At 37.8% G+C, this 27,717-nt stretch overlaps 1 protein-coding gene across 6 annotated transcripts; it reads left to right on the plus strand.

The window, feature by feature from the left end:
- The first annotated feature begins 340 nt into the window (after nucleotides 1-340).
- On the plus strand, nucleotides 341-27,691 carry CHODL (chondrolectin). 6 transcript variants are annotated; one of them, XM_015880623.2, is made up of 8 exons: nucleotides 341-536; nucleotides 16,138-16,450; nucleotides 17,169-17,326; nucleotides 20,434-20,481; nucleotides 20,838-20,921; nucleotides 22,491-22,593; nucleotides 24,452-24,530; nucleotides 26,212-27,691. In XM_015880623.2, the coding sequence occupies exons 1-8, from the start codon at nucleotides 452-454 to the stop codon at nucleotides 26,212-26,214; spliced, it is 873 nt and encodes a 290-aa protein (XP_015736109.1). In that variant the 5' UTR covers nucleotides 341-451; the 3' UTR covers nucleotides 26,215-27,691. The 6 variants fall into 6 exon arrangements, with proteins under 6 accessions (XP_015736109.1, XP_015736127.1, XP_015736099.1 ...); XM_015880641.2 differs by lacking the exon at nucleotides 20,434-20,481; XM_015880613.2 differs by lacking the exon at nucleotides 24,452-24,530 and having other exon boundaries at nucleotides 342-536.
- The last annotated feature ends 26 nt before the right edge of the window (nucleotides 27,692-27,717 follow it).

Below are 27,717 nucleotides of genomic sequence, written 5' to 3' on the forward strand. Positions count from 1 at the left end.
CTAGCGCAGTGAGAAAAGGAGACTTGGAAGCTTATGCACCTAATATACATGTAGATGTACATATTTAAATTGGAAACAGCCTATTTCTATCCTTGTCAGGGGCAATACAGATCAGAAGACCTACAAAGAGACAAAATGCTTCAGAACGCGCTCGGGTCAGGCTTTCGCTCTCAGCACGACCACCCGCCCCGAGCGCCCCGACAGCGCAGCATCCGCGCACGACTGGAGCCGCTGGCACCGTGCGACTCCCGGGATAGGGGGGCGGTGGGGGGCGGCGGGGGGCGGTGCTGGCCTCTCGCCCGGCCCGTCCCCCGCCTCTAAAGGTATATAGCGGTGGGGAGGCGGCGGCGGGCAGCGTTGCGAAGCGAGGAGCTAGTGGGTCGCTTTTCCCCGGCATGTGTGCGGGGTTTGGTCTGCCCTGAGCGGGGCCTCTGGGCACGGAGCCTTCGCCATGGGGCTGGGACTGGGTCTGGCCGCGGTACTGGCGGCTGCCGCGCTGTGCGGGTGCGGAGCGCTCGGCGGGCGCGTCCTCAGCGGTGAGTAGAGGGAACGGGGGAAACAGGGGGGAGTGGGAGCCGACCGAGGGGAGCGGTGGGGACAAAGCGATGGAGAAGTAAGCCCGCGGGCCAGCAACGCTGTGCCGGCATTCCGGAGCTACTTGGCGTACGTCTAAGTGCATCTGCGGGCGCTCTCACCGCAGCGCTGGAGTTAGCGAACATCCGCTGTCCGAGGGGAGGTTGTGCACAGCTCTGATTGCGGGTCTTGGGAGACGGAAAGTTCCGTTGCCAAACTTCTGCGGTAGCAGTAAAGCAGTTCCTGCCATCGCGGTGTTTTCCAGCCCAGGCAGATTTTTTTGGCTGATTGAGTCAATGAGCATCAGTGCTTAACTCAGCTCCATTCTGTCCACGGGACAAGAGAGCACGGACACATTGCAGCGTCTCAGAGAAACAGCAGTGCCTCGAGATGTTTGTGGCCACGCAGGAATGTTTCTTCTCTTTATAACGCAGGTGGGAGGAAGAAGCAAACTGTTAAGAACACAACACAAGTAGTTTTGTGGGTGCATCTAGAGCTCTCTCAAGAGAAGACAGTACTGCGGAAACATGCATCCAAAGCGTTAGATTAGGTTTAGTTAAAAGCTGTGGGATCCCATTGTGTGTTTCCAGCACACAGGTTCATATGCAGAGAAGCTGCAAAGTGTAATGAAGAGGCAGTTTTTAACTGGGCTTCGGATCAGATCCTCCAAGCTAAAGCTCAGCTGCTAGAGGCATGCTGAGTGCACAAGCAAATCCTTACATCTATTTGAAACAAAGATTTAGACACCTGATTACACTTGTTAACGAATAGAGTGCTAATCTCCGTATATGCAGGTAAAAAAAAAACATCTTGCAGAACAATGCAAGTTTTTCTATGAGCTCTCACAGAGACTGCAATGGCATCTGGTCAAGGAAAGTTTGTTGCAGGGCTTTTGTTATCCAGCATTAGGTTTCTGATTCCAGATAGTTTTCTTTGTAGCTGCTTATGGAGTACAGTCACCAACCGTTCCAATGAAGCAAGCTCATGTGCACAACAGATGTACTGTGTGTGTATGCAAAACTATCCTTCAGGAAAAAAAAGCTAAGTAGCAACACTGCAAACATTTAGGAAAAGCTTTCCTGCCTAGGATGTACCCAGAAGTATTTCATCCACCTCTGTTATAATGTAAATTTTGCAGTCATTTACAATACAGAAAAGCTCTTAGTTTAACTATTTATGTTAATACTATACTGCACTTTGTTATTGTAAGGAGCAGTGAATACTGCTCATCCATGGGACTTCATTTTGCATTAGCATTCTCATTGTAAGAGTACATGTGTGGCTGAGGAAAGCCCATTTCTTTGTCTTCTACCTGGATCTTCTACACTTCAGTGACATACGCAGCAAACTGAATAGAAGTCCAGCTTATAAAAGAGTGCATATAACACATATACCGTCTGTTTAAGACTTCAGGTTTTGGACAGAATACAGACTGCAGTATTCAAAGCATGCAATCAGTCTCATGCCACTCTATTATTCTAGCTAATGCTTGGTTAATTTAATACGGGAGAGGATTTAAAGCCACTTACAGAAGGAACCATTTGTGTCCTATTAGATATATTAGCTGAATTTGTATTCATTAGGTAAAGAGGATCCATACTAGGCAGTAACAGTTGAAGTCAGTGTGTTCTGCAACACTGGGGGAGGACTCATTGTTTCTCACATGAACCCCACCCTCTCCTGCCACATGCACATGGATGTACAATGATTAATATGCACTTTTCAAGAAAGAAATAGTACTGCTGAAGTAATGGACTACCTGTGCTGCCCACCTCTCTTCAGTCTGGCTTGGTTTTTTGGCTTAAACAGGCTCACATTCAAAATTACAAACAATCATTTTAAACAGACCTGTTTCTGAAAAAAAATGTTAACTTATGCTTTGATCTTCATAATATGTAGGAGATGGAAATATCTTGGTTTTCCAAATATGTTAAAAAAAAAAACAAAACCAACCAACAATAATCCCTATCACTCACATTTAAAACAGAAAAATAGAGAGAAAAAAAAGGAAAAGTTCCTGACCTTAACCTGAGTGCTGGTTGAAACTTGTGGAAAGATTCCCATTAACTGTGGTAAGTTTGCAGCAGTCTGAGCAACAATTGCACAGATTACAGCCATTTTGCCCTCAGCATCAAGAGGGCACAGAAGGAAGAGTCTACCTTTTGAAAATGCCACTTCCTCAGCTAAAAGTTTCTTGTTCCTTTTTCAAAGTATGGGCATTTTTTGTTTTAATTCTTTTTTCCTAGGCCATCACCAAGTTGATTGGTTGCATCAAGACACTAATATTTAAGCGCAATTCTGCCATCTCTAGTTTGACAGTTGTTAAAGAGAAGTAATACAAATGGTTTGCAGTTGTTAATGCATCTAGAGAGGTGCTTTGCAAGGAGTGCTCACAGCCTCTGTGCCAGAGTATTTGGTGTTGCCAGAGAATTGATGGTCGGAGAACAGATTTAAAGCAGCTCCAGAGAAACTGCTGAGTCTGCCTGGCTGCCCCATGACATCATGAGGAACGTGAAGTGATGACAATGCAGTTTGCAAAATGCAATTACTTTAAGTATCTATTGGGCAGGAAAGATGCAAGCTAATCTTATTACTAATCATTTAACAGCCAATGTATTAATCATAGACATTACACTTTAATGGCTCCCATTTGCTTTATTTCTTTGGCTTTTAACATTTTTTCTCTTCACTGTGGCAATGTATCAGTAGCAGATTTACTGATACAGTACTTTGGTATAAAAATAATTGGATATGTGAAATCCTAAATAAAGTAAAACATTTCTTGGGTCACAAAACAACAAGAGTTGCCACTAAACTATAGGCTTGTTTGCTTCACATGCCCTTAAGGATGTAGATGTTTTAAATCACACAGCTCATAATCACATTTGAGAAAGTCATAAATATTTTGAAGCATTTTCCTGGGTATTGAGTCACATATCCATGAACTGATAAGAAATCCTTTTTCAAAAGGCAAAATTCAATTCAGGTCACTTGGCTTTCATAGAATCATAGAATAGGCTCTGCCTACTTGTTACAACTGAATTTTGTCTGTGAATTATTTTTGGTTGATGAAACTTTTTTATGTGCTTAGTAATGTGGACTGTTATTGTTAAACTACATTGCTAGCACAGAAATCAAAGAAATATTATTAGAAAGAACACTGCCATTCTTACCTATAGAAGGTATACATGTGGTTGCTCTGTAATGAGCACAGAGTTGAATGGTTCCATAATAGAGCATTTGGTTCCATAATAGAGATGGTTTTAATGGAAATGCATATCCACGTGGTACAGGATCTTTTTGTCGGGATGTTTTAAACATATTCTTTTGGGTAACTGCTATTGTTAAGACTTTGAGAACTGCAAGGGAAGTTGGGTACCTAATGCCCATGAAGTCCTTTAGCAATTCTTTCTTTACATAGCTATTTTGACCACTGTCTTCTTGGTGATTAGTCAGTGATCTGGGTTCTTAAATGGAAATGTAATTACGATTTTTGGTTATAGATACATGCATCTGGTAAACACTTTATGTTCCTAAGAAGGAAATTACATAATATGAAATGACTGCATCTAGGCCTTGGCTGTCCAGCACAGGAATGATCCTGAGCTTCTGGGGAGAGGTCAGAGGGCCACAAAGTTATTCAGAGGGCTGGAGCACCTCTGCTATGAAGAAAGGCTGAAGGAGCTGGGCCTGGTCAACCTGTAGAAGAGAAGGAACGCCTCATTGGGGCCAAGAGGAAAGATGGGAAGTGAGTCTTTATCATGCAGTGTTATGATAGGACAAGGAGTAATAGTTTTAAGCTACAAGAGAGTGGATTTAGACTAGATAAAAGAGAAATAAATCTTTACTAAGAGAGTGATGAGCTACTAGAACAGCTTATCAAGAGAATATGATGCCCCATACCTGAATGTACTCAAGGCCAGGTTGGATAGGGCTATGGACCGCCTGAGATAAACTGCCATGTGTGTGCACAGTTTTGATGACTTGAAACGCATGACGGTAAAGGAGATCTTCCACAGCAGAGTAGATATACAAGAGTACTTAAAACAGTTCCAGGAACTGGACTTCTACGTCCGAATCAGTCCCCCTGTATTTCAACCTGATATAAGGCTTACCTTGCCTCTGGGGAGAGTTATGCAGGTTGGCCACGCTGCAGCTCTTTTCATGGTATGTGAAAGAGTGATGCAAAATTCTAGTGTTTTATCACAGATGAGCATGTCACTTTTCCAGGAATATAGATTCCCCACTTCAGAAAAGAAAGACAAGTGAGGGCACTGATGCTCATGATTGCCAAGCCCCAGCATCCCACTTGATGAACAGGCTTAAGAGAACACACCACAGAGGGAGCTGTGGTACACAGACTGTGGGACAGGATGGATGTTCTACCTGTCTTTCAAAGCTTTTCTTGCTCCTGGTGAGACAAGGCCAATGTGTTGTCTCAGTGCAGCAGCTTGGTACAAAATAATCTCTTGCCTTGTTGAAGTAATTTTCTGTACCTTGAGTTTATTTCTCTGTAGTTCAGACCTGATTATGTGAAAGTGAAACTTTGGATTTATAAGCTGTGTGCAGGAAAACATGCTTTGATTCTTAAGGTGTTCTGTAAATTTACAGCACTGAGTATTAAGACTAATTCTCATAGTGACTTTCTCTTTTCCAATCACTCATGGATCTTAAAAGAATGTATTATACTATATATGAAATAAGAGATAGCAATGACTTGATAGTCACTTCTACATGGTATTCCCATGTTCATACTAGGCACTCAATAGTCCAAAATGATTGGAGCCTCTTGATGAAGATGTCCCCATCACTGACAAAAGATAGGACTTTCAGCTCCAAGTGGTCTGAAGAAATAATGAATTCTATCTAAAAAGTTGGCACAACTTTGTAATTAGCATTTAAATGTAGCTGCAATACACAACTAATGATTCTAGGATTGCTTTATAAACAGTGAAGGAAAAAAGATATGGTATTTTTAGAGTGTGATTATATAATTTTAATGTAGGTCTTGAAAATACTGCCAATGCACCCTAGGAACACTTGTCATTTTCAGTTGTCTGCACAGTGAGTTTAGCAGCTTAGATACTGACATCTACATTGTGAATTAGTAAAGATAGTTGAGACAAATTGCACTGGATTTATCAACAATTTGTTTCCATTTGGTGTTGCATACATATGATGTGAAGTAAACAGTTATGCTTTACCTCCATTTCATCGTATAATAAATGATATTTCCACCTAAAAGGAAAAACATTTGTTTTTTTCTTTCCTTATGAAGCTTCTTTCTATCTTTGCCCAAAGTGAACTGGAATCAGTTCTAAGTTCCCATATGGAAAGGTTTTTTCCCATGTTTTTGAACAGAAGATGAATAGTAACAATTTGTCCATTGTTAACTCTTTTCATTGTGAGACTTTGGTAAAAAGATCAGCACTCTATTGCACTCTTTTACAGAGATTATTGTGAGGTGATCACACCTCACAACTTTAAGTCCATGAAACAAGGAAATGAATATGATTCCACATTCTTGTTTAAATTTTAGGTACATAAGTACAGGTCTCTTTGTAACAAATACTTGAAAAGACTCTAACATTAAAAAAAAGATTTCACTGAAAATGAGTAGGAGTAGTGATGCTTGCTGTGGATATTAATGGATGAAGAGTAATTTTAATGATTTTAATGATTAAAGATTTATGAACAGCTCCCTTCTAGAGACTAAAATAAGAAATGAGCAATGGGCAGAAACTCTCAGAAGTGCATAAATTTATGCTTATGAGATATCTGGTTGAAGCGATCTACTGATGTGTATATGGAAATGTCTGCTGGACTGAGGTAGGGGAATCAGTATACCCTCTGCTCTCCTAGGCAGGCAGACATGAAGCCTGAGCTACTCAGACCATGTATTTTCTGTCAGGTGTATTTCACAAAATGCTAACAACTACTTACTAGCTGCCATGTTATGCTTGTCTTAACATGATCTAGAAAATCTTCCCTGTTTTTCAGCCACACTGAAAACTATTGATGGAGAAACTTACTCTGGCAAGAAAATCGGCAAATTGATTCTGTCAGTACTTTGGCTTTTTTGTTAAACAGTTGAAATGTTTGAAATAGAGTTTTCTTAGTGTCTTTAGGCTTTGATATACACACCTCATTGCTCTCTACAACTACCTGAGAGTAGATTGCAGGGAGGAGGGTGTTTAGCTCTTTTTCTCAAGTGATCTCTTTCTACAACTAGTTGAATGCCAGGAAATGTTCTCAAATTGTGACAAAGGAGGTTTAGATTGAACAATGGAAATAATTGCTTTATGGAGAAGCTTGAGCATTGGCACATGCTGCCCAATGAAATCCCCATCCCTGGATCTATCTTTATGGATCACAGAATCACAGAATTATCATGGTTGGAAAAGACCTGGAAGATCATCCAGTCCAACCATCATCAATACTTCTCAGTTAAATCATACCCCTCAACACAACATCCAAACGTTTCTTGAACTCCCCCATGGTCGGCGACTCCACCACTTACCTGGGCAGTGCATTCCAGTTCCTGACTACCCTTTATGGCACTAAAGGACATGAATTAGTGACAGGACTTGATAGGTCAGGTTGATGGCTGGACTTGATGATTCCTGAAGTTCTTCTCCAACCTGGATGATTCTATATAAAAATACATGATTTGTGCATTTATGGAAGACTTCAGAAAAATAAAAAAAATCAAGCCAAACAAAGCACTGCTAACAGTTCAGCAGTTTTTAAAGTCTTGGCTAAATAATTTACATCCTGGAGCAGACTTGTAGATGTGTAGGTCTTTCTAACATGTTGTATTTCCTCTTACTCTGAACAGGCTCAAATAGTCCTCGTTGACATTTGAGTGTTGTCATTGGTCTCCCTGCGTAAATCTCTGGAAGTTAACAAGGTCGATTAATACTTCTCATGAATTATATTTTGACAAGCATTGCAGATATTTAATGAGCTCTTTCTTATTATCAGTTGAGACGATGCACATAGTGTCATGTTGAAATGAATGTCTATTATTGAATTTACCTCTGTGGATGCTGATGTTCAGTTGGCATTGTCCTCACCATGCATAGTGGGGCCAAGAAGCCAGTCGCTTGCAGTGACAATATTGCTAGACCTATCTAAGAGAGAAAGGGGGGAATATTAGACCTGATTCCTGTCTCTTCCTTCTTAACGTGGAAAAAAAGAGAAGTAAAGTTGAAAATTTTAGAGGCTTGTCTTGACAGCTACATTGGCACTTTGTGCACATGATGAACCCCTGAGTATTGTGATGTTGTACACTGACTCCTTATACAAGGAAGTGGCTGTCTGCCATGATCAGTTCTGTGATATATACTTATAAAGTTCACATGATCAGAAGAAAGAAAAAGGCTATTACAGGAAAAGCTAAATACATCTTGACCTTTTAGTTTATGACGCAAAAGTGACTTGATGCCAAGAAGTAGGTTTCACTTAAATGAGAGGGAAACTTTCGGAGCTTGAGTGATTTGACTGGGGTGTAAAAAAGAAGTATTCAGGAAATAATTCTCACCTTACAAACAGAGCTGTCCCCTTTCTGATTGCTTGGTTTTATCAAAGCGTAGGTGTTATGGATCTGAGAGTATTTGTTATTCAGAAATAATCAAGAAAAATCGCTGTCCACCAAAGCACTTGGCAACTCAACAGCATAAATAGTAGAGGCTGGCATGTAGGTGAAAACTCCATTTCTCATGGCAAAATAAGAAAATAAAGAGTTCCTGATCTAGACGAGGTGAAATGTGTCTTGTGTTACTTTATATTGTGCTTAGGTGCACTAAATGTAAGTATGAACAGTATGATACAGTACTTTTTACTTGTAACTTCCATCTTCCCCATTTTCTTTCTGTGCAGGAGTTGCATTAATTCTAGACATTGGTGTTTGGCAGGTGTCTGAGTGCCTCTGTCATCACCTTTTCTGATTCATGTGATATGAGATAGTTAATAGCTGAAGACAGATTACTCAGCCTATGTTTGAGAGAGAACAGAAAGCACATTTAAAATGATAGATAAAAGAGGCATATTCTATTCTATGCCTTTACTGTTTTCATATGTTAATACCTAATAATTTATCACTTATCGTGAAAAGTGTTGTAAAAATTCTGCCTCATAGACAAGCATTGCTTAAGAGAGGCTGTTCCTCTCAAGAAACTTTGCCTATGTGCGAATGTCAGTATGAGAGGCACATGGACTATTTGCCTGTACAAAAACCCAAAACACAGATACTTAATAGACTCACGTGAGTTTCATATTTTAAGTAAGCACTTAAGGGGAACTAAAAAAATTCAGAAGTGGTGTTTGTTTTTTGTTTTTTTTTTTTTCCTTTTTTTTTTTTTTTCTTTCATATAGATCACTTTACGGAAACTGTTATTATGGCATCTAGGTATAAACCTTAATCCACAAAAAAGTTATAAATCATTAAGAAGATATTCTTCTCTCTGAAGACTTTGATATTAAGAGGTTGGGAGAAAAAGTACCAACCAGGATACAAAAGATAAATCAATGAAGATAATAATACAGAGATAGATGATCTTCATGGCAGTATGTGTGGCAAATTTAGTAGCAAACTGAATTTCTTAAACTGCTCTGGAGCTTGAGGTGGGCAACATATATGAGCTGAGCACTGAGTAAAGTAGAGAACAGCGTGCTTTCAGCATAACAAACCATGTGAGAGAAGACAGTAATTTGTGCTTAAAATAAATATAGACAGCATAATTATGAAATCTCATCACAGTAACAGTTCTTCCAAAAAGAAAAAAAAAAAAAAAAAAGATGCCTCATCAAAAATACAAATTAAGTTTAGTATACTGGATGAACACAAGCATGATGCAGTAAAACATCAGGAACAGTAACATAAAATACTGAAACATGACCAGCACCTGAGCTCCATCAAAATCAGACTAAATGATACAAGGGTGAGTTGAGATGATACACAATCTTTGAATCAAAATGTGGTTAGGAAATTGTAATACCTTTTAGACTCTATTGACTACTAGGCAAATAGAACTGCTAAGGCTGAGAGGGCTGAAGAACCAGGGGCAGAGCTATGGCTGATTGATGTGTGCAGGACACAGAGAAAAATAAAAACTTCTTTAGGTTTGTTCCCTGATAAGAAGACTGGGGAAACCTAACCTTGTAGTTCTGCAGTGCAACAGTGGGAGAACAGTTTTTCTTTCTGTCAGTTCAATGCAGCACTCTTCCTTCAGCAGACTTACTGGTGCTCTGGTGATGATGAAAAGGTTATGTGAGTGTTAATGGCAACAATTCAAGTACCTGTCTCTAACCCTACTTCTGAACAAGGTCTGAGGGCAGCTGCTTGGGTGAGGTTCAAGGAGCTGACTGACTCCATGCAGAAAAGGATTTAAGCACTCCACCTGCACATCTACAGGTAGTTAGATAGGGTTGTGTGAAATACCAATTTGAACATTTGAAAAAGATAACAGTGAGAATGAATTATTAAATTTTATTAATTTTGTTGGTCAGATCGTTGGTGCCATGCTCAAGGGAGGACTGAATGCATTCACATCCTTTTTTCTTTCTGGATGTGCTGTAGTGAAACAGTGTTTTCCTACAAGGCTTTTTCAACCAAAGCAGCCTAAGGTAGACTTTATGAAAGGGTTGCAAAAGCCTAACTTACCTGTGTTTTTTCATGTTGAGCAGTATTCAAGTCTGATTAATTCCAACTCACAAAACTAGTTTCTATTCAGTTGTAATAGGAAAATTGGAATTAAATTTATAAAGTAGAAATATCAAATGGTGCTTTAGAGTTAACAGTAGGGTGTTGACTGCTATAAAGATGTTTGATAAAGATGCTTGAAAAACCCTATGGTTAATGTTTCCTTACTTATCTGCTGTACAGTGTAGTCCATTCTCTCATTTTCACTACTGAATTATTTTTGCTTTGTAGTTCATAAATTAGTAGGGAGACAAAGCTGTAAAAAATGCTGTTTTAATGCTTGACATCTCAGCATGCTCTTAAAAGAACACTAAAATGTCAGCTGATTTGCCAGCTATTAAAGTATAACTGCAGATTTCCATTAACACATTGAACTAGATCTGCAACAGCAGATAAAAGTTCTCTTTGAAAGAAGAAAGAAGAAAGAAAAAATTCAGAGAGGGTCATTGCCTAAACAGAGGAACTAAATTAACTGGAAAAAAAAAAAATAATAATAAAAAAAAATAATTCAGAGCTTCTTCCAGAAAGCTTACTACTCTGCATCACATGCTTCATTCTCAAAGGATAAGTCTTAAACCCAGATATTTCTTAGTTGCTTGCTGTTTTCTCTATTTTTATTTTGACGTATATTCTTGCACAAATAATCATCCTGTAGAGGGAGGAACCATTTCTTTTGTTTAGAGAGTAACAAATGTGAAAGGACACTGGAGCAGAGCAGTGGTCAAAGTGCTGAGTCTGCTGGAGTTCAAGAAGTGTTTAAACAATACTCTCAGATAGAAATAGGGTTGAGTTTCAGGTGGTCCTGTGTGGAGCCAGGAGTTGGACTTGATGATCCTTCAAGGTTTTAACTCACTAACCATTTCATATAAACACTAGGGTATGGATTGGTACTTTGTTTCTGTATTCGGGACCGCCCACGAAGGCACCTTATTGAGAGTCCTTAACAGAGCCAATCTGTTACCAGGCTGCATAAAACAGGTACATACCAAGTGCTACAGTAGCACTAATTGTACAGTTCTGCTGCCACTGTGCATCACAAATACACAGTGGCCTTCTCCCCACTTCGTGCAGTCTTACATGTTTTTTTTTTCAGTTTGGAAGGAGATCTTGACACTAGTCCAGTATTGAAGTTACATGAGTATATAGTGCAGCTTACAGCTCAAGGAAACGAGCTTTTTAGCAGCTCAGAAACATCACATGCGATTTGGTAATTTGAGTCTCCTTTCAGCATCTGACTGATAACAACACACTAACTGGAAGATAAGCACAATGAAGAAGCTTGGTCAGTTGGCCAGTGAAGACCCATTTCTCCTGTTGGAAAGGTCCTTCAGTTCAGATTTTAGGGCAGTAACAGAAGGACAGGAAATGTGCATGAGAATGGAACGTGAGAAAACATTTCAGGTGCATGGGGAGTATGGAAGTATGATGCTATGGAGGGAAAGCCGGTTACTTTCCCAGGAAAGGTTGCTACAGAAAAGGCACTGACATCTGAAGTGGCCAAACCAGTCATTCTGGTGGTTCGAACACTTCTACTTGAATGAAACCATGATAGAGGTATTTTGTTACCTGAATTTGCTCATAACTTACTACTTATTGTCAAAGAAAAATATATGCAAATGAGAAGAACTGTAAAAGATATTTTTTGAAAGCTGCCTGGGAAGTAAAAGAAACAAGACAATGGACCAAGGAATCTCCATAAATCTGCTTCTATTTCATGAATTAAAGTTCTGAATTCAATCTTTAGTAACAGGGAGAGTCCAATCTCCATATAAATGATTATTAGTGTCTTACATAATTTAGCGCTAGCCTTTGGATATTTGTACTCCTATGTGCATATGTGTACTCTGGCAATAAGCCGTAGTCACTCACTCACACAGTGATGAGTCAGAATTCTCCTTTACTGTGCACTCCATCTTGTCAGTGAGACAAAGGTCCTGAGGAAAACAAGTTTTGTGATCACACCAGCAAAATTTGAATTACAATACCACAGAATAAGAAGTTGAGCTGTTATTTCATATACAGCTTTCAGTCTTGCATTCTTCTACATTCAAAAATCACTTTGTTATTTTGGTAATAGGTGCATTTATTTATTTATTTATTTATTTATTTCCCAGAGAAGTTATATAAAGAAACCTCATATTTTATGTGCATCTGTAATAAGGGGTCTTCCCCTCGATTCTTTAGTGGCCTTGCCTAGATAGATGTTGTCCCTTTGTGCATTCACTGATATCAAGGCTCTTCACTTATCTGAATGAAGGAAAGTGTCAGTGAGGGATTAAGGACAAATTGTAGAGTTGTTAGGACATTACTGGAGTAAGCCCAAGGAGGTAGACTCTTACTGGTCACTGAGCTTTATTGATGGCTCAAGATTGTCCTTCCCTTAGATTTTTCTTGTTCCTGCACTGCTTTGTCAGGATAACAACTGATAAACAGACAGCTTCAGAAGTCTGTCTGCTAAGCCTAAGTAAAAATGAGACAAGGACACTTTGTACTGAGGGTGTTTCCTCTAGATGAACTGTAATAGGCTGTTATTAAAAAAAAAAAAAAAAAAAAAAAAAAAAAAAAAAGGTTTCAGATTTTTTGAGGAAGGTTCACAAGAATCACAGTAAACACTAAAAAAAAAAATAAAAAAATAAAAAAAAATTTGTGGTTTATTCCTACTACTTTGAGAATAAAAAAATAGAAGTTACTTTCAGATTTAGCTAAAACTCACAAGAAGATCATGTCTTTATGTTCCTCTGTCCACCATTCCTCTGTTCAACAAATAAACTCATTGGAGTTCAGTAGCATCTGCTAAGTACGTCTGCTCATTCCACATTTTGTACATGTTGAATAAGCTCTAGAGAATCTCTCTAGTTGAAGATAATTGTTTTTCCTTTTCAGGAAAAAGACATCTTTCTCTGCCAAAGAACTGGAAGGGAAAAACATTATTTTGTCATTGTCTTCTGTTATTTTTCCACAGTTCTAACTAAGAAGGGAAGGGGAAACCTCTGTGAATGCAGTAGATCCAGTGCTTTTTGAAAGCATCATAGGGATTCTTCAGTATCTTAATAGTATTGAGATATCTGCTAATGTCTGGAGCTTCTGTTGCTGTGTTAAGGGATCTCTGTCTGGTGGTAAGGGATCATGTTGGTGGACATGGCTGCCATTTTCATGTGTGCAGGTTCATTCAGTCTGCAGCAAAACTGAGCATATGTTTGAGAGACATGCAGACAAGGCTGACCACACAGACAGCTGCAGACAAGGCGCTGCCTTCAACAGCATCTGCTTGTGGGACCCACTCTCCAGGCTGACACATGCGTGCATGTCTGTGGGACTTTGAGTACTGGCAGAGCCCCACTGTCCACCCAGATCCCAGACTCCTTATCTACTTCATGAGTCACCTACTCTCAGGCTGAGCTTGAAGCTTGCTGCACACATGCAGCACTCCCACACTCATCTCTCTTGCATTTACTAATGCCCTGAGGCTCCCTGTGTACTTGATACCCTAGCTGAGACCTGAGGCCTCACCAGTCACTGGTGCTCCAACTTAAAGTTTGCTGGCAAATATGAAGATTACTTTGCTATTTTATCACGTTGGCCTGTAACTTCAGAGGTGTACACTGGTGGTATGGCAGTAGAAGTTGAACAATCCATTCAGTTTTGTTGCTGTGTGACACATGGCAACAGAGGGGCAGTCTGACATAGAATGGCATCTGACGTGGAAGCATGTGTGAAGCAAAGTTGTGAAACTGAATTCCTCCATGTGGAAAAAATTGCACCTATTGACATTCATAGATGCTGAATGTTTCTGGAATCTGAACTGTGAATGTGAGCAGAGTGAAGGTGATACATTCCAGCAGTGACAACAGAGGTATACACAGATGAATATCAACTTTAGTGCATTGGAAACAATGGTGGCAACATTGGTATATCACAGACAGAGTTTGTACCTGGTGGGTCCCACAGATGCTCACACAGGAAAAGAAAGAATATGCAAGTTTGTTGAGACATATTCAATCAATATGAAGCTGAAGGCTGAAGGTCCTTACTGGAAACAAGATGTGGTATCACTGCTGTGAGAAAGAGTCAAAATGGCAGTCCATGAAATGTGTAAATAATAATTTCCCATTGAATAAAATGTTCAAGACACAGCCCTCAGTGGGTAAAGTGATATGCGCTGTCTTTTGGGATAGGAAAGGGGTAATCTGGATGGATTTCCTGTAGCCCAGACAAACTATCACTTGTGACTGCTATATTGCAATGCTGACTAAGTGAAAGGCTCAAACTTCCAGAGTCAGCCCAAAGGAGAAGACAACCTTTTTCTTACAGTACAATAACATGATGCCTCATACCAGTCTGAAGACTGTGGAGTACATTTCCAGACTTGTCTCGACTGTCCTACCACACCCACCATATAATCTAGATCTGGTGCCTTCTGATTTCCATCTGTGTGGGCCAATGAAAGATGGACTGCATAGGCAACATTTTCCTAGCAATGATACCATCATAGCAGCTGTGAAACAGTGGATCACTTCTGCTGGTGCAAATTTTTTATAAACATGGCAAGCAACCTCTTCTTCATTACTGGCGAAAATGCATAGCTGATGGTGGTGGCTATGTTGACAAATAGTGTTTTACAGCCAAGAATTTGCTGTATCAAATAGTGTAATTGTGCTCTTTGTGTCTATTTGTTTCTATGAAAATTACAACAGGAGGCATTACTTTTGGATCAACTTATGCATACACCTCATGCACACTGAGTTAAGTTACAGACACTCAGCCCCTTAGTAGCTGGCACCTGGGCTGTGATTTACTGCCCAGCTTCAGCCACTGATGTGGAGTTTGCCCTTATTTCATGCTGGTGCCTCCCCAGAACTGATTTTTAGGACTGGTACCACTCCTGCTGCTGGTGGTGAGAGAGGCCTGGCTGCAGTGGAAAACCTGCCTGCTCGAGGAGCTGGTGCTGAGACCGTCCCTATACTTGGGTTGAAATGTGATAATACACAGAGAAATAGCTAAGAAAAAATGTGACTACCTGAAGGTCTATGTCAGCCAAGTGTACAGCCTCCATTTTATGTTACTGTTTTTTATCCCTTTCTGACTTTCCCTCCCTGTTCCTCCCCAGTTATTAACCTTGCCCAGTCCATCATCAGTGTACACAGTTCTGCAAACCCCCAACACCTTGAGCCCCCAGTTTGCATCCTTATCAGTTGCAAAGCCCAGTTTACACGTATTTTCTTGATTGCCTTCCAGGTCGTTTCAGACAAATGTTTTACTCCTTGTTTACTCCTTGACACTAGCCTGTCAAACTTGTGCCTATATGTTTATGAATTCCTCTTGATTTTACTATCCCTTTTTGCACTGAAGGAGTCATTGACTGGATACCCTTAAAAAAGAGTTCTCCTTCTGCGTGGACTTAGGGATTGCATTTGTAGGTGCCATAGCAGAGAGTAGCCATGAGGTCATTGTGAAAGCAGCTTCTCAAGGTTGGGCAGCAGAACTTAACAATGAGAAGTAGAGTTGACCCATTAATTACAAAAACAACCTCCAGATTCTAGCTTTAACATTAGGACTTGATGGTACAGTCATTAAAAGCAGAGAAACATTTCTAGAAGTCAGTGGGAGTCTTCAGTGTCTCAGGAAGTTTAACAAGCGTGGGAAGAAAGCATAGATTCCAGTACTGTACAATATGAGCCATGTTGAATTCAAGCTAAGGTTTTTAGCAGTGCCACTGTGTTACTGTGAGTCCTTTCAGGAAGGAGAAGGGGTGCAGTAAGTGCTGGCTCACCTACATCACTGTATTCATGATGTGCTGTATTTTTCTTTTTTTCACATTTGTCATATATCTACTTTTTTTTTTTTTTTTTTTTTTTTTTCAGGTCAAAAGGTATGCTATGGTGGCTTCAAGCGCTCCTGCTACAAGATAGCTTATTTCCAGGACTTGTCCAGACGCGTGGGCTTTCAGGAGGCCCGCCAAGCTTGTGAAATGGATGGTGGGGCTTTACTGAGCTTGGAAAGTGAAGCTGAGCAGCAGCTTATAGAAAACATGTTACAGAACCTCACTAGGTCAGGCTCTGGGATTTCCGATGGTGATTTCTGGATTGGGTTGTGGAGAAGTGGTGATGGACTGGCAACCTCCAGTGCTTGCCCTGACCTTTACCATTGGGCTGATGGAAGTATTTCACCCTTCAGGTAGGTCTCTAAGGTTGTTTATAGAAGGTATAAGGGAAATAAATGGAGAGAGAAATGCCTGTTAAAAATATATATTTATATCTTATCATAGAATCATAAAATCTCAGAATGGTTTGGGTTGGAAGGGGGCTACTTGCTGCCCTATGAAGTTAATGGCATAACTCCCTAACTTCTTCAGCTGAAGGGGATCTGGGAGAAAGGCTTTTGAATTTGGGTTTGTGAAGCAGTGGCATGGGGGATGGCAGCCTACAATTTTCTTTGCTCCCATTTCAAATAAATTCTGCAAGACTGGCCACCGCAAGTCAGGCAGCCAGCCAGCAAGTAAATTAATGCAGGTTGCTTAATGCAAACTGTTCTGTTTCTACTTTGTCTTTTGGAAAAGCTTTAATTTCGTGGTTAAGCATAAGGCCAGAAAAACAGCAGCTCACAGGCTTCAGGACAAATGAGTCTATTGAGAGTCAAATAAAAATGAAAATGGGTAAAACAGCAGTGTTATTTCTAACAGAATGTTGTTTCTACAGTGATGGTTTTGATCAGAACTTTTAAGATCCAGAGATTTGGAGTCCAGGCTCTAAATGCATTTTATAGAGGTTAACAGAAATGCTGTTAATCATTGAAGAAGATTAAGTCACATTTTTAAATTGATATTAACTGTTCTTGATATTCTGATTAATTTTATTGTCAAAATTTGAAAGTTTATTAATTTATTTACTGCTAGAAATTGGTATACAGATGAGCCTTCCTGTGGAAGCGAAGCCTGTGTTGTCATGTATCATCAGCCAACTGCAAACCCTGGACTGGGAGGGCCATATCTTTATCAATGGAATGATGATAGATGCAACATGAAGCACAATTTTATCTGCAAGTATGGCCCAGGTAGGTGAAACTAAAATCATCTCTCACAGATGGGACACTTCCTTAGAAAAACAATTGCCTCTTGTTTTGTGAAGGAAGCTGACAATTACTGTATTACTGCCAGTGTTACAGATTCCTTTGGAGTGTGAGTGACAGAGCTGACATTAATTGGAAATGCAATTTATCAAAGCTAGTGGTGTTTTTAAGTAAAACTATCTATCTGTGTTCAAGAATAATGGATTTTCAAAGTTAGTTTCCCTTTCTTTCCTTTTCGAGATTACACTGGTTTAACATATGCTCAGTTTATTCTTCAAAAAGTTATTTTAAATAGCTATTTTCTCCTTCCCCTATTTGCTATCATATAGAATGGCCAAAGCATCTCTTAGTTCTACCACAGAAATTTAAGCCATCCTTGTAGTTTCATACCTCTGAAATTCTATATCAACTTACATATAACTATTTCTAACAGTATTGTCTTAAAGAAAGAAAACAGAAAGTCCAGAACAGAAGGAAAAAAAAGTCTGCATTTGCAGATGGTGACAGAAAAAAACAATTCTTATGAAATTTAGCTGTACTTCAGGCATGATACAGGTTCAGCAGAGGAAATGTGAACTATAAACTAGAATGCTGTGCAATCAGAAAAAAGACGTGAAAAGCAAACTTTGAAGTTGAGCCTGTAACAGTTTTTTATGGTACCTACAGAAAATCAAGCCACGATTTTCAATTGAATCATGCACATATCTTCAAATAACGTGTAGTGTGTCCACTTTTCAAAAACTAAGCTGCAAGTCAGAATTAATATGAAATTATTAGCCAACTTTTAGCGGCTGTTTAACCTACCAAATTCTGTAGAATTTCCTATCTGCTTTTTCTATATTCATGATCTAGTAATGTACACAGTCATTGGAGATTATACATTTGTCTGTAGAGATCCAGACTATATTTTCTACCAACAGCTTTGGTGGATAGACAGTTCTCTCACTGTCTATTGCCAAAACAACATTATTAATGGCAATTAATATTATAAGCAAATATTAAATACTTGGAAGGCTTGATATATTCACATATTTAACAACTCTACCCTCCAAAATCTGCCTTAGGGTGATCAGTGATCATCTTAGTCATAGAAGCTAAGGAACTGTGACATATAAGGCTTACCACTTTTACAGCTGATCACAATTGGTTTGAAATAAGAGAATAAAACATGTTTTGTCATTAAATTAACAATATTTTGTGTTAGAAAATGCAGGTTGGATTAAAATAGCGCAGTTATGAGAATATTGCGTGAGTTTAAAAACACAGAAATGTAAATGAAATCATTCCACAGTAGCAAACTACTTACCATTCTAGCCATGGTGTGATAAAGATTTATTAACTTCTATTCCTTTCTCTATTAAAAAAAAAAAAAAGCTGGGTTTTTTGGGTTGGCAGAAAGCACAGTGGTAAAAGTAACAATGAAAATACATTTATATTTCTTTCACCATATAGAAATGTGTTACTCCAGTACAATAAAGAATGTTACATCAGTAAGGCAAACAATGTATAGATTATTAATAAGATTGGCATTGTTATGTAGCTAAATAGAGTACTGCAAAATTGTAGCTATTTACCTTCCAAGCTGCTGGAATTGTGCTCACTAGCAAAACAGACTGTTATCCTGAAATGTATTTTTGTATCACATGGAGGAAAAGAATAGATGTATAAATGCATATAAATTGGTATATAAAAGTTCTCTCACTACCTAAAGGAAATACTATGATGTAAGTAAACTACGTGTGCTACCTAAAACCCATACATAAGAGTTATGAAAAAACTTACCTTCCTGTCCAAATAACTGTAATAACTGCACCTTCAGCTATTCATAATACCAAGCACAGCCAATTTACTAGTAGTATTAAAGTGGCACACAAATACTGAATTTCACTTTGTTATCAAATGTATTGTTTTTCACAACATTCTCATCTGTTTTGAGTATATGGTGTAGGCAAAAATGGAAAGGTTGTGGGTGGCCACGACAAAGTTTTCCCTAATTAAGTAGTAGTAAGTTCAGTGCAGTCCTTCATTCACACTCAAGCATGCTCAAGTCATACATTCATTTTTTAAACATTTGCTGTTGCAATGTTTGGTTTGCTTTTAAATCAAATTGATCATTCAACAATCTTAAATTTCACTGGAGGTCGATAGTAGCAACTCCATTTTTTTCCTGGCCATCTTCTGTAGCTTTGATTATGCTATCAAATTAAAAACTCATCTCCTTGTCTGCTGTCTAGAGTGAGCAATTAGATTTTTAGTAGTATTTTGATATATTTCTTTACATATGGCCAAACATAACCTTTTGCTCTAGTAGGTGTTTATGCCTCTTTGATTTCTCTCAGCGTTTTGTTATAATGAGGACACTTGGAACTGTAGGCTAGTAGCACTATTATATTGACATGACATTAATTATTTTATTCCACCAATCATGCAGATTCCACTCCTATGCTCATCCTTTCAATATGAGACTATTATTTCTGTAACCTTCGTAAAATTTTAGCTGTAATAATCACCATAAGTAAACCTGCAAACCTCTGCAGTGTAGCTCAAAGCAATGAATATTGCTCCTTTGGTTTCTTATGCATTACAAGAAATGTGATACTATCATTTGTCTCTTGGTAATTTCACTTCCCTATGTGAAACATTAGAATTCACTACTCATTACTATATTTTATTTTTTTAAGTCTGACATTGTTTACTTATTATTATTAAAAAGTGAATAGATTTAAGTATTAATCAAGAACATTTCCTCTCTTATATTGTCTTAGTATCATCTAAGTAAATTAAACTTTGGATATGTTAAGAGTTTTAGTCAGCACAAGAAATTAAAGGATTCAGTGATTTTGCAATAACAGCAGATGCCATTGGAACTAGAATGAACTGTAGCCCTTTTCTCGGGTGAGGAAAATGTATAAAGTAGAAGTAAATTGACTCTAGTTTGCAAGTAATCTTTGGTAAGACTGCTGAAAAATTAAGTGGCTATTGTTTTGGAGGATAAATCTATTTCTGTGATGCTGCATACAAAATAATGGAAGTATCTATTTTATTACACACATTCTTTCTTCAGTGATTGATTTCAAATATTGATTTAACAGACAATGTCTTAGAAAAAGAATTAGGAGACAGAGCAGAGCCAGATTACGGTAAGAAATTTTGAAACATTTAATTGAATTGCAGTAATAAATGTGTAATGATAAAGATAACTTACAGGAACCTCCAAAATTATATAAGTTTATCAGGCATAGGCTAGTACTGGAACATATGAAAAATATATCTTGGAGACTAATAGCTAATATACCTCTGGTCGTAAATCTTGTTCCAGATGAAATCCTAGTTTTGCAACAAAATCTTATTTACATATTTATTTCTATCAGTTTAATCCTGAAAAAGTTCATTTTTTCTAATGTAAATTAAATTTAATTATGGCTAAATATTTAAACAGTGTAACAGCTCTATTTTGTGCATGTTGATTTCCTAAAAGGTCTGATATTCTTTTTAGGTATTTTTCCAACAGTGCCAGCAGGAAATCCATATGACACAAACAAACCAGAAGATCAGTATCATGTAATAGCTACTGAAACAGGTAATGAGAACTTTATGGTATACTAAAAACATTAACAGTTGGCTCATATAAATTATTAAGTTTCCATTATTGTCAGTGTTTATTGTCGGAGCAGTCTATTGCCTCAGGAAGTGCTCTGAAGAATACTTTGAATAACAGCTCAAGAGTTCTATTTTGTCCTATTTGTAGCCCTGGAAATAAAATATTTCCATGCATCCCCAAATTTTGATCCAAATTTGCAGTTCAGTAGTCCGTAATATCTGCAGTGATGCTGTGACTCCAGTGATCTCTATAAAGATACAAGATTTCACCAACATTTCACCAGCTCCAGCTGTGGAGCATCTCCTTCTAGAGCTATGATAGCTTTGGTTCTTTATCTCCTATCCTTTTCTCCTACAAGTCAAACTAACATATGGTAGATATCTTTTATATCTAATACCTGGGAATCACGAAGAAGGCTCTAAGGAATTTTTCTTAACAGATAGGGTACAGATTTTTCACTTAATCTGTAGAATAATCACTGTGTCATGCATCCCTCAAGTACCTCGTGTTTTTAAGAATGCCTAAATGCTGAGTGGGAGCTTGCTCTAATGTTCTTGGATGCCCACTTAACAATTTATGTCCTGAACAGAGTCCTGCTGTTCTTGAAGGGTTGTAGCATGGCCTTAATTCAAGGAGTTGCACATCTCTGAGGAGCAACTCAGGTTCTTACACAGCATGGTATTACAGAAAGTTGGCATTCCCCTTCTGCACTTACTGTCTGGATTCAAGCCAGTTCCCTAATTGACTGTACATCCGGGAAAACGGATATACTGATGAACTCTATTTTGAAAATGATACTAGTATTTTTTACAAACAATTCAAAAACTAATACAAATAAAGAAACCTAGCTTGAATATTCACATTTATTCTTACACGTATAAGTGTTTTCAAAAGAGCACAATGGATAAGAAAGTGCCCACAGTATGTACATTAGGTGTATAGCTATAAACTATTGGTATATGGTTGCTGAAAAACATACAGTTCCTGGAAGCTGGAAGCCCCATATTCTATTCTAGGCAGGTAACAGAGTCACAGCTTGTAGCATTTCCCACTTCTTTTGCTCAGGGATCTGCAGGGAAGCACTTTTAGCTTTTATTTGTCTACATATTAGCTGAGGACATTTAATATACGTCTTTGAAGGGGAATGGGGAGAAAGAGCAGGGGTTGTTTCTTTAGCAGTCCTGTGTAGTTGGAATCCAATATGTAAGAGTAAATAACTCAAAGGGTTGTATGCATCATAGAAATAATAGACTAGAAATGTACTCTTTTAAATTTGTGAATTTTCAGTCACAAGATTGGAAATCTTGCACTGACACACAATGAAAATGTCAAAATTTAAAACCTTAAGTCATGTTTTACACTTCACTGGGGAAACTATTTTATTATTGATTTTATTGAGTCATCTTTTCATAACTTTCCTATAGAAGGAATGTATAAAAATTATTTTGTGTAAGGTAATGTATTTCTGATAGTTTTTCCAGACTTTTACTCACATGGTTGAGAGTATTTCAACATGAGAGGCTTTAATGAGAACTTTTTGTCTTGTAGGTATAATTCCAAATCTAATTTATGTTGTAATACCCACTATACCACTACTACTGTTAATACTGGTGGCTTTTGGGACTTGCTGTTTCCAGATGCTTCATAAAAGGTAAAATACACTAAATGAAACTGGTCTGACAATGCAGAATTCATGTTTCCATTGGCAAACTATTCATACTGAAGGACTACTTACATCTATCTCCAAGTATGCAAATAAGCATATTATCATCCATTAAAATCCAAGCAGTTTACAGCTGCTAGAGCTGAACATTTACCTTCAGGCTTTTCCACAATAAGCTGAAATAATTCCACATCTCTCAAAATTATTAATATTATTAATATTGCACCTAGTACTTCACTTGTTTTGAAGAAGATATCTTTGCTGACTATTTGATCTGCTGAGCCCCTGTCAGCAGTTTCACTTCACATCTTCTATCATGATTTACCTCCTACATAGCTACTGGGTTTTAGGGAATAATAGTGGTATCCTCACTGGTACAGGGCAGACCTGTATCAGGGTGTTGGAACTAGATGATCATTAGGATCCCTTCCAACCCAAACCATTCTATGATTCTACTTTTTAATGGATAAAAATTATTTTGGTAAAATAACAGGAAGAACTATGAACAGATTCACAGGCTCTGTCATCCCTCTTGAAGTGCAGCAATATGGGTAAATTTGACATCACAGTTGTAGGAAATAATAAAAAATAATAATTTTTCCTCCTTACTTTTTATTTCTTTCTTCCTACTTCTCATTTAGTACTTTCTACAAATAATTGAAATAACTTATTTCAAGTGAGAAAATACTCCAAATGTAGAAGTCTGCTCATATCTGTATTAATGTACACTGATGATCACAGTGATCCTTAGTAATATGTCTTCTTGAGAGGACCGAACATTTGGAAAAAGTATTACAAGGTCTGCCATATAAAATAAATTATTATTAAAAATAAAAAAGCTATCAACTCAAAGAAAAAAAAGAGTAAAAAAAGTGAAAAAAAAAAAAAAAAGAAAGAACTTTATGCATAACACTAGCAATTATAGCAATTACACAGACAACTTAAATCTGGAGTTTTATAGAGGACCTCAGTTGCTTGGTAAGCATAATGACAAGCATGTTCACATCTTTTTCAGCAGCAATTTGTCCCTTTAATACTGAAAAAAAAGAAAGCTTGTAGAAGCGGAAGCTCTCAAATAGTCCTAGGAGGACAATGAGAGATTCATGGCCCACTGAAATCGATTGTAGTGTTGACTTCAGTGGGCTTTGATCAGGCCTTTGATGCTATAGAAGTTTATCCAGAAGTAATTAATCTGAACTTTCAATAAGTAAAAATCATAAAGATATAGGAAATCCAGCTTGAAAAATAAACAAATATATATATATTTTTTTTTCCAGATGGGCTTGCACCAAAGTTTTTAATGACAATAAAATATATATATATATACATATATATATTTCATTAAAATTTCTCTAAATCAGAAGCAAATATTTCAATATCACCAAAAATGAAGCATTTTGGTTTGTTGAGATAAATCTTTTTTTAAAAATGCTTATTTATTTTTTTCTACATATGACTTACCTAGCAAATCATTTTGATTCATCAAAAATATACATTGTTCTTGAGCAAAAGAAAATCAAAGAATCAACCACTTAAACTAATCAGCTGGTCAGTGTGGAGTTTTAGAAAAGGGATACTGTCCTGCTGGGGAAGGAGGGATCCCCAGCTTTCCAAATGAACTTGACTTCTCATTCTTTTTTAGGCTTCCACAACATGGTGACCTTTCCTCTGAAAGCCACAATCCATGGCCAACCAGGACATGCCTAGCTTGAAAGGTCATGACTAATTTTGCCTGGTGTTGGGCTCTTAAAGGGTAGTAATAAGGCAAAGCAAAACATCTTCCCTGTAGTCAGCACAAATGATCAGCTTGTTCATGCTTAGATACTCTCCCTTTCATTTCTTCCAGGGAAGCAAGGAGAAACTGCTTCAAAGACCCATCTCCATTATCATCTGAATGCCTTGCAGAAAGTTTAAATTCCAACCTGGTATATTTCTCAGTTTCTACAATTGCATTTGATGATCAAAACACCAATGTGCTTTTTATTGCACCTTCTATACTAAAACCTGTTTCTTGAAATAGATCTGTAGCTTTTGAAAAACAATTTAGGTTAACAGAAGATTAGCATATATCTGGCCCAAGGTATTTAGAAATTCTTCTTTCTGTATAGCAAAGACACTATTCAAAGCATTTCATCAGAAAATTACAAAATATGCTTGATTTTGCTCTGTTAATCTGGAAATCAGTAGTGAATCAGTTTGTTAAAGAAAGAAGTACTTAAACTGCTTGATTCATTGCAATTGCTTTGTTTATAGCATTGTGGCCTGATCTAAAGTCCACTGAAATCATAGGAGTCTTTTCAATTATTCCAATGGGCTCAGGTAAATAATGCATTACTTATAGGGCTTCAGAGGTAAGTCTGGAGGGACTGAAAACTACTATCCCATTCAGCTCCCTGAAAGTGCATTTTAAATCATTCCAGACTTGCTTACATTTACACACCAGTAATAACTGAGTAAAACTGAATGTATAGTACTGTTGGGATCTTGACTCTCAGGCTTCCAACATACATACAGTATTACGTGGTGCCACAAAGGCTGCTTTTCCTTCTCTAATTTTCACTAAATCATACAGTATATCAGTATGAAATATTCTGGCCCGAGACTAAAATATTTTTATCAAAATGCAGCTGCAGTGGCTCATGTCATTCCTGTTCTTTTCATTAGTCTCCAGTTATTTGTCATCTAAACGAGGAATGATGGCACATTGTTGCAGTCACATGAGAGAAGATGCTAGCCACATAGAAAAACTGCCTTCAACCTACAGATACCTCAGGGTACCCTGTAAATATTAGTGTGACTGGTTTTGCAGTGTTCCAGAGCAAGTACTTTTAGATGAATTTTATATTTTTTACTAAAAAAATCCTACAGAACAAAACCAGACTCACAAAAACTACTGTCAATGGCACTGAATGAAAACTAGGCCTCAGGAAGCTTTCTACTGGACATTCATTGCTTGGAGTCTGATTCATACCCCATTGCTTCATTAGAAATTAGGTAAAGCCCTGAAGGGCAGAGGCTTTCTGGCTAAGCTGGCACCTGTTAATGTGTCTTGATCACAGGGGTGCAGCCTCTAGATGCACATGGGCAGGGTTGTGGTAGCCTGATTGGATGGGCTGGACTTTAAGCACATGGATATAGGCTTGGGGACATGTATGCTCCTGTCCCTTGTGCATACTCTTATTCAAGGGAACTGCACTGGTGAAACAGTGTCCACACATTCACTCACACCTATTCATAGAGCACAGTTGCCTTCTGAGAGGCCTTAATCTCTGGCCAAAGACAGAAAAGACTATGCTGTATGAGTAAGTGTGGATGAATGTGAACTGAAAAATGGAAAATAAATACTGTTCAAGTCATGTCACTGCATGGAAGGAGTTCTCCTAAACATGGTGGTCCTGTAACATTGGTAGCGGTTGCTTACCTTGGCCCACCACTGTGGCACTAAGTTTGGTCGAGCATGGGCATAATTCTGGTGTGGAGGGGACATCTATGCCAACAAAGACAGCCTTCAAATAGGGGCTGAAATATCTGTGTCTGCTCACAAATATGAATCAGGACTGTAAAGATATATGTTCATTGAGAATTGTGTATATTTTTATTTTTCAGTAAAGGAAGAACAAAAACAAGTCCGAACCAGTCCACACTGTGGATTTCAAAGACCCCTAGGAAGGACAGTAGCATGGAGGTATAATGATTTACTGACTGAAAACAAAGCAAAAATAACATTTTGCAGTTGGGCTGTATTATAATGTCGTCTGAGAACATTAGCTTGGAATGGCTTGAAAATGCAAAGGATCTACAAGAATGAACTGTAAGCTCCCCCTTGAGGCAAATGTTCAGATCATTTTTATATAATGTTTGAGTATTAATTCAGTAACAAAATATGCCATGCTAAATAAAGGATATGTGTTTATTTTGCTAAGAGATGTAAGTCAGCTAGTTGTGAGTAATGAAATGAAAGCGCATTTGAAATTTTTATGAGGGCATATCTACAATGTATATCAATTTTAAGATAGATTGTTTGTAGTTTAACAAAACCTTGTTTTCTTTAATCTCCTATGCATTGTAACCTAGTTGATGTATTGTACATGGAACTGACAATTTTGCAGTGTAACAATTATTTATCTTTGCATAAATGTTTGATACAAAATATTTGTTTAGTATTTATTTGCGCACTTAAAACACTTTTTTGATCCTCAGGCACAAATTACATTGGTATACATAAATTATGTTTGCTGGCAGAGTCTGCTGCCATTTTCAACATTCATCTGCTGTGACAAAATTCAAGGATTCAAAAGTGGTTTGATCTCATGTAATGAATCCACTTTATCAAGGAGTGACTACCATATCTTTTTGACTTCTTCGTCCAAGGTCAACATAAATCACTTGGCAAATGTTAAAACATTAATGAGGTTCCTTTGAATACAGTTCTTTGTGATTAAGCAAAATATTTTTTACTTTTTCTGAGAGAAAATAAGAATTTCAGTATCACAATGGCAAGAGTATAAGAATAGCATCAGTTGTTTCAGTAAATCTAAGAAATGAAGACTTTAGAGATTATTTAAATATAGTAGTTTTTCAGGAATAATGGATCGAAAGGAAGACAAATGGCTTTTCTTGGAAACAGCACTAAGAGATTGATGCCAGCGTTAATGGGGTTTAGCTAGAAGAGTGATAATTGTGTTAATTGGTAGATCTAGAGGTAACCCTGATTCATTTAAAGTCCTTTATAAAAAAATATTACTAATATCATTAATGTTAATTCTCTTTGATTCCTTAAGAGCTTTCTGTGCTATTAGGATGAAGTCTCGGGGTGCTAGCAAAAGCACTCTAGCTGATTTGTTGGTGACAGTCTGGTGCTGTATAAGAAAGGCTTGTTTTTGCAGCAGTTTGCAGCAAGAGTTCAAAAGCACAAGTTCGTCAGGCTTTCCATTAATACAGATGAGGAATTACTGCTGTGTGGAAGCTGGGGGAAGCTGGATAGATGTCACAGCATATTACGGTTTGCAAAGCTTGCGCTGTGCTTGCTGAAGTTGACTATAGCTTCTGAAATTCAGAGACAAATGTTTATCAATTTTTTCTGGAACAAAAAAAAAAGTTCCAAGGCACTAA

Source organism: Coturnix japonica, chromosome 1, assembly GCF_001577835.2.
Source record: "Coturnix japonica isolate 7356 chromosome 1, Coturnix japonica 2.1, whole genome shotgun sequence".
NCBI lineage: Eukaryota > Metazoa > Chordata > Aves > Galliformes > Phasianidae > Coturnix > Coturnix japonica.

Coding starts and splice junctions, on each gene's coding strand:
- CHODL (XM_015880613.2), top strand. CDS start 452: ATGGGGCTGGGACTGGGTCTGGCCGCGGTACTGGCGGCTGCCGCGCTG. Junction 537..16,137: donor CGGCGGGCGCGTCCTCAGCG/GTGAGTAGAGGG, acceptor TTTTTTTTTCAG/GTCAAAAGGTATGCTATGGT. Junction 17,327..20,433: donor TATCTGCAAGTATGGCCCAG/GTAGGTGAAACT, acceptor TTGATTTAACAG/ACAATGTCTTAGAAAAAGAA.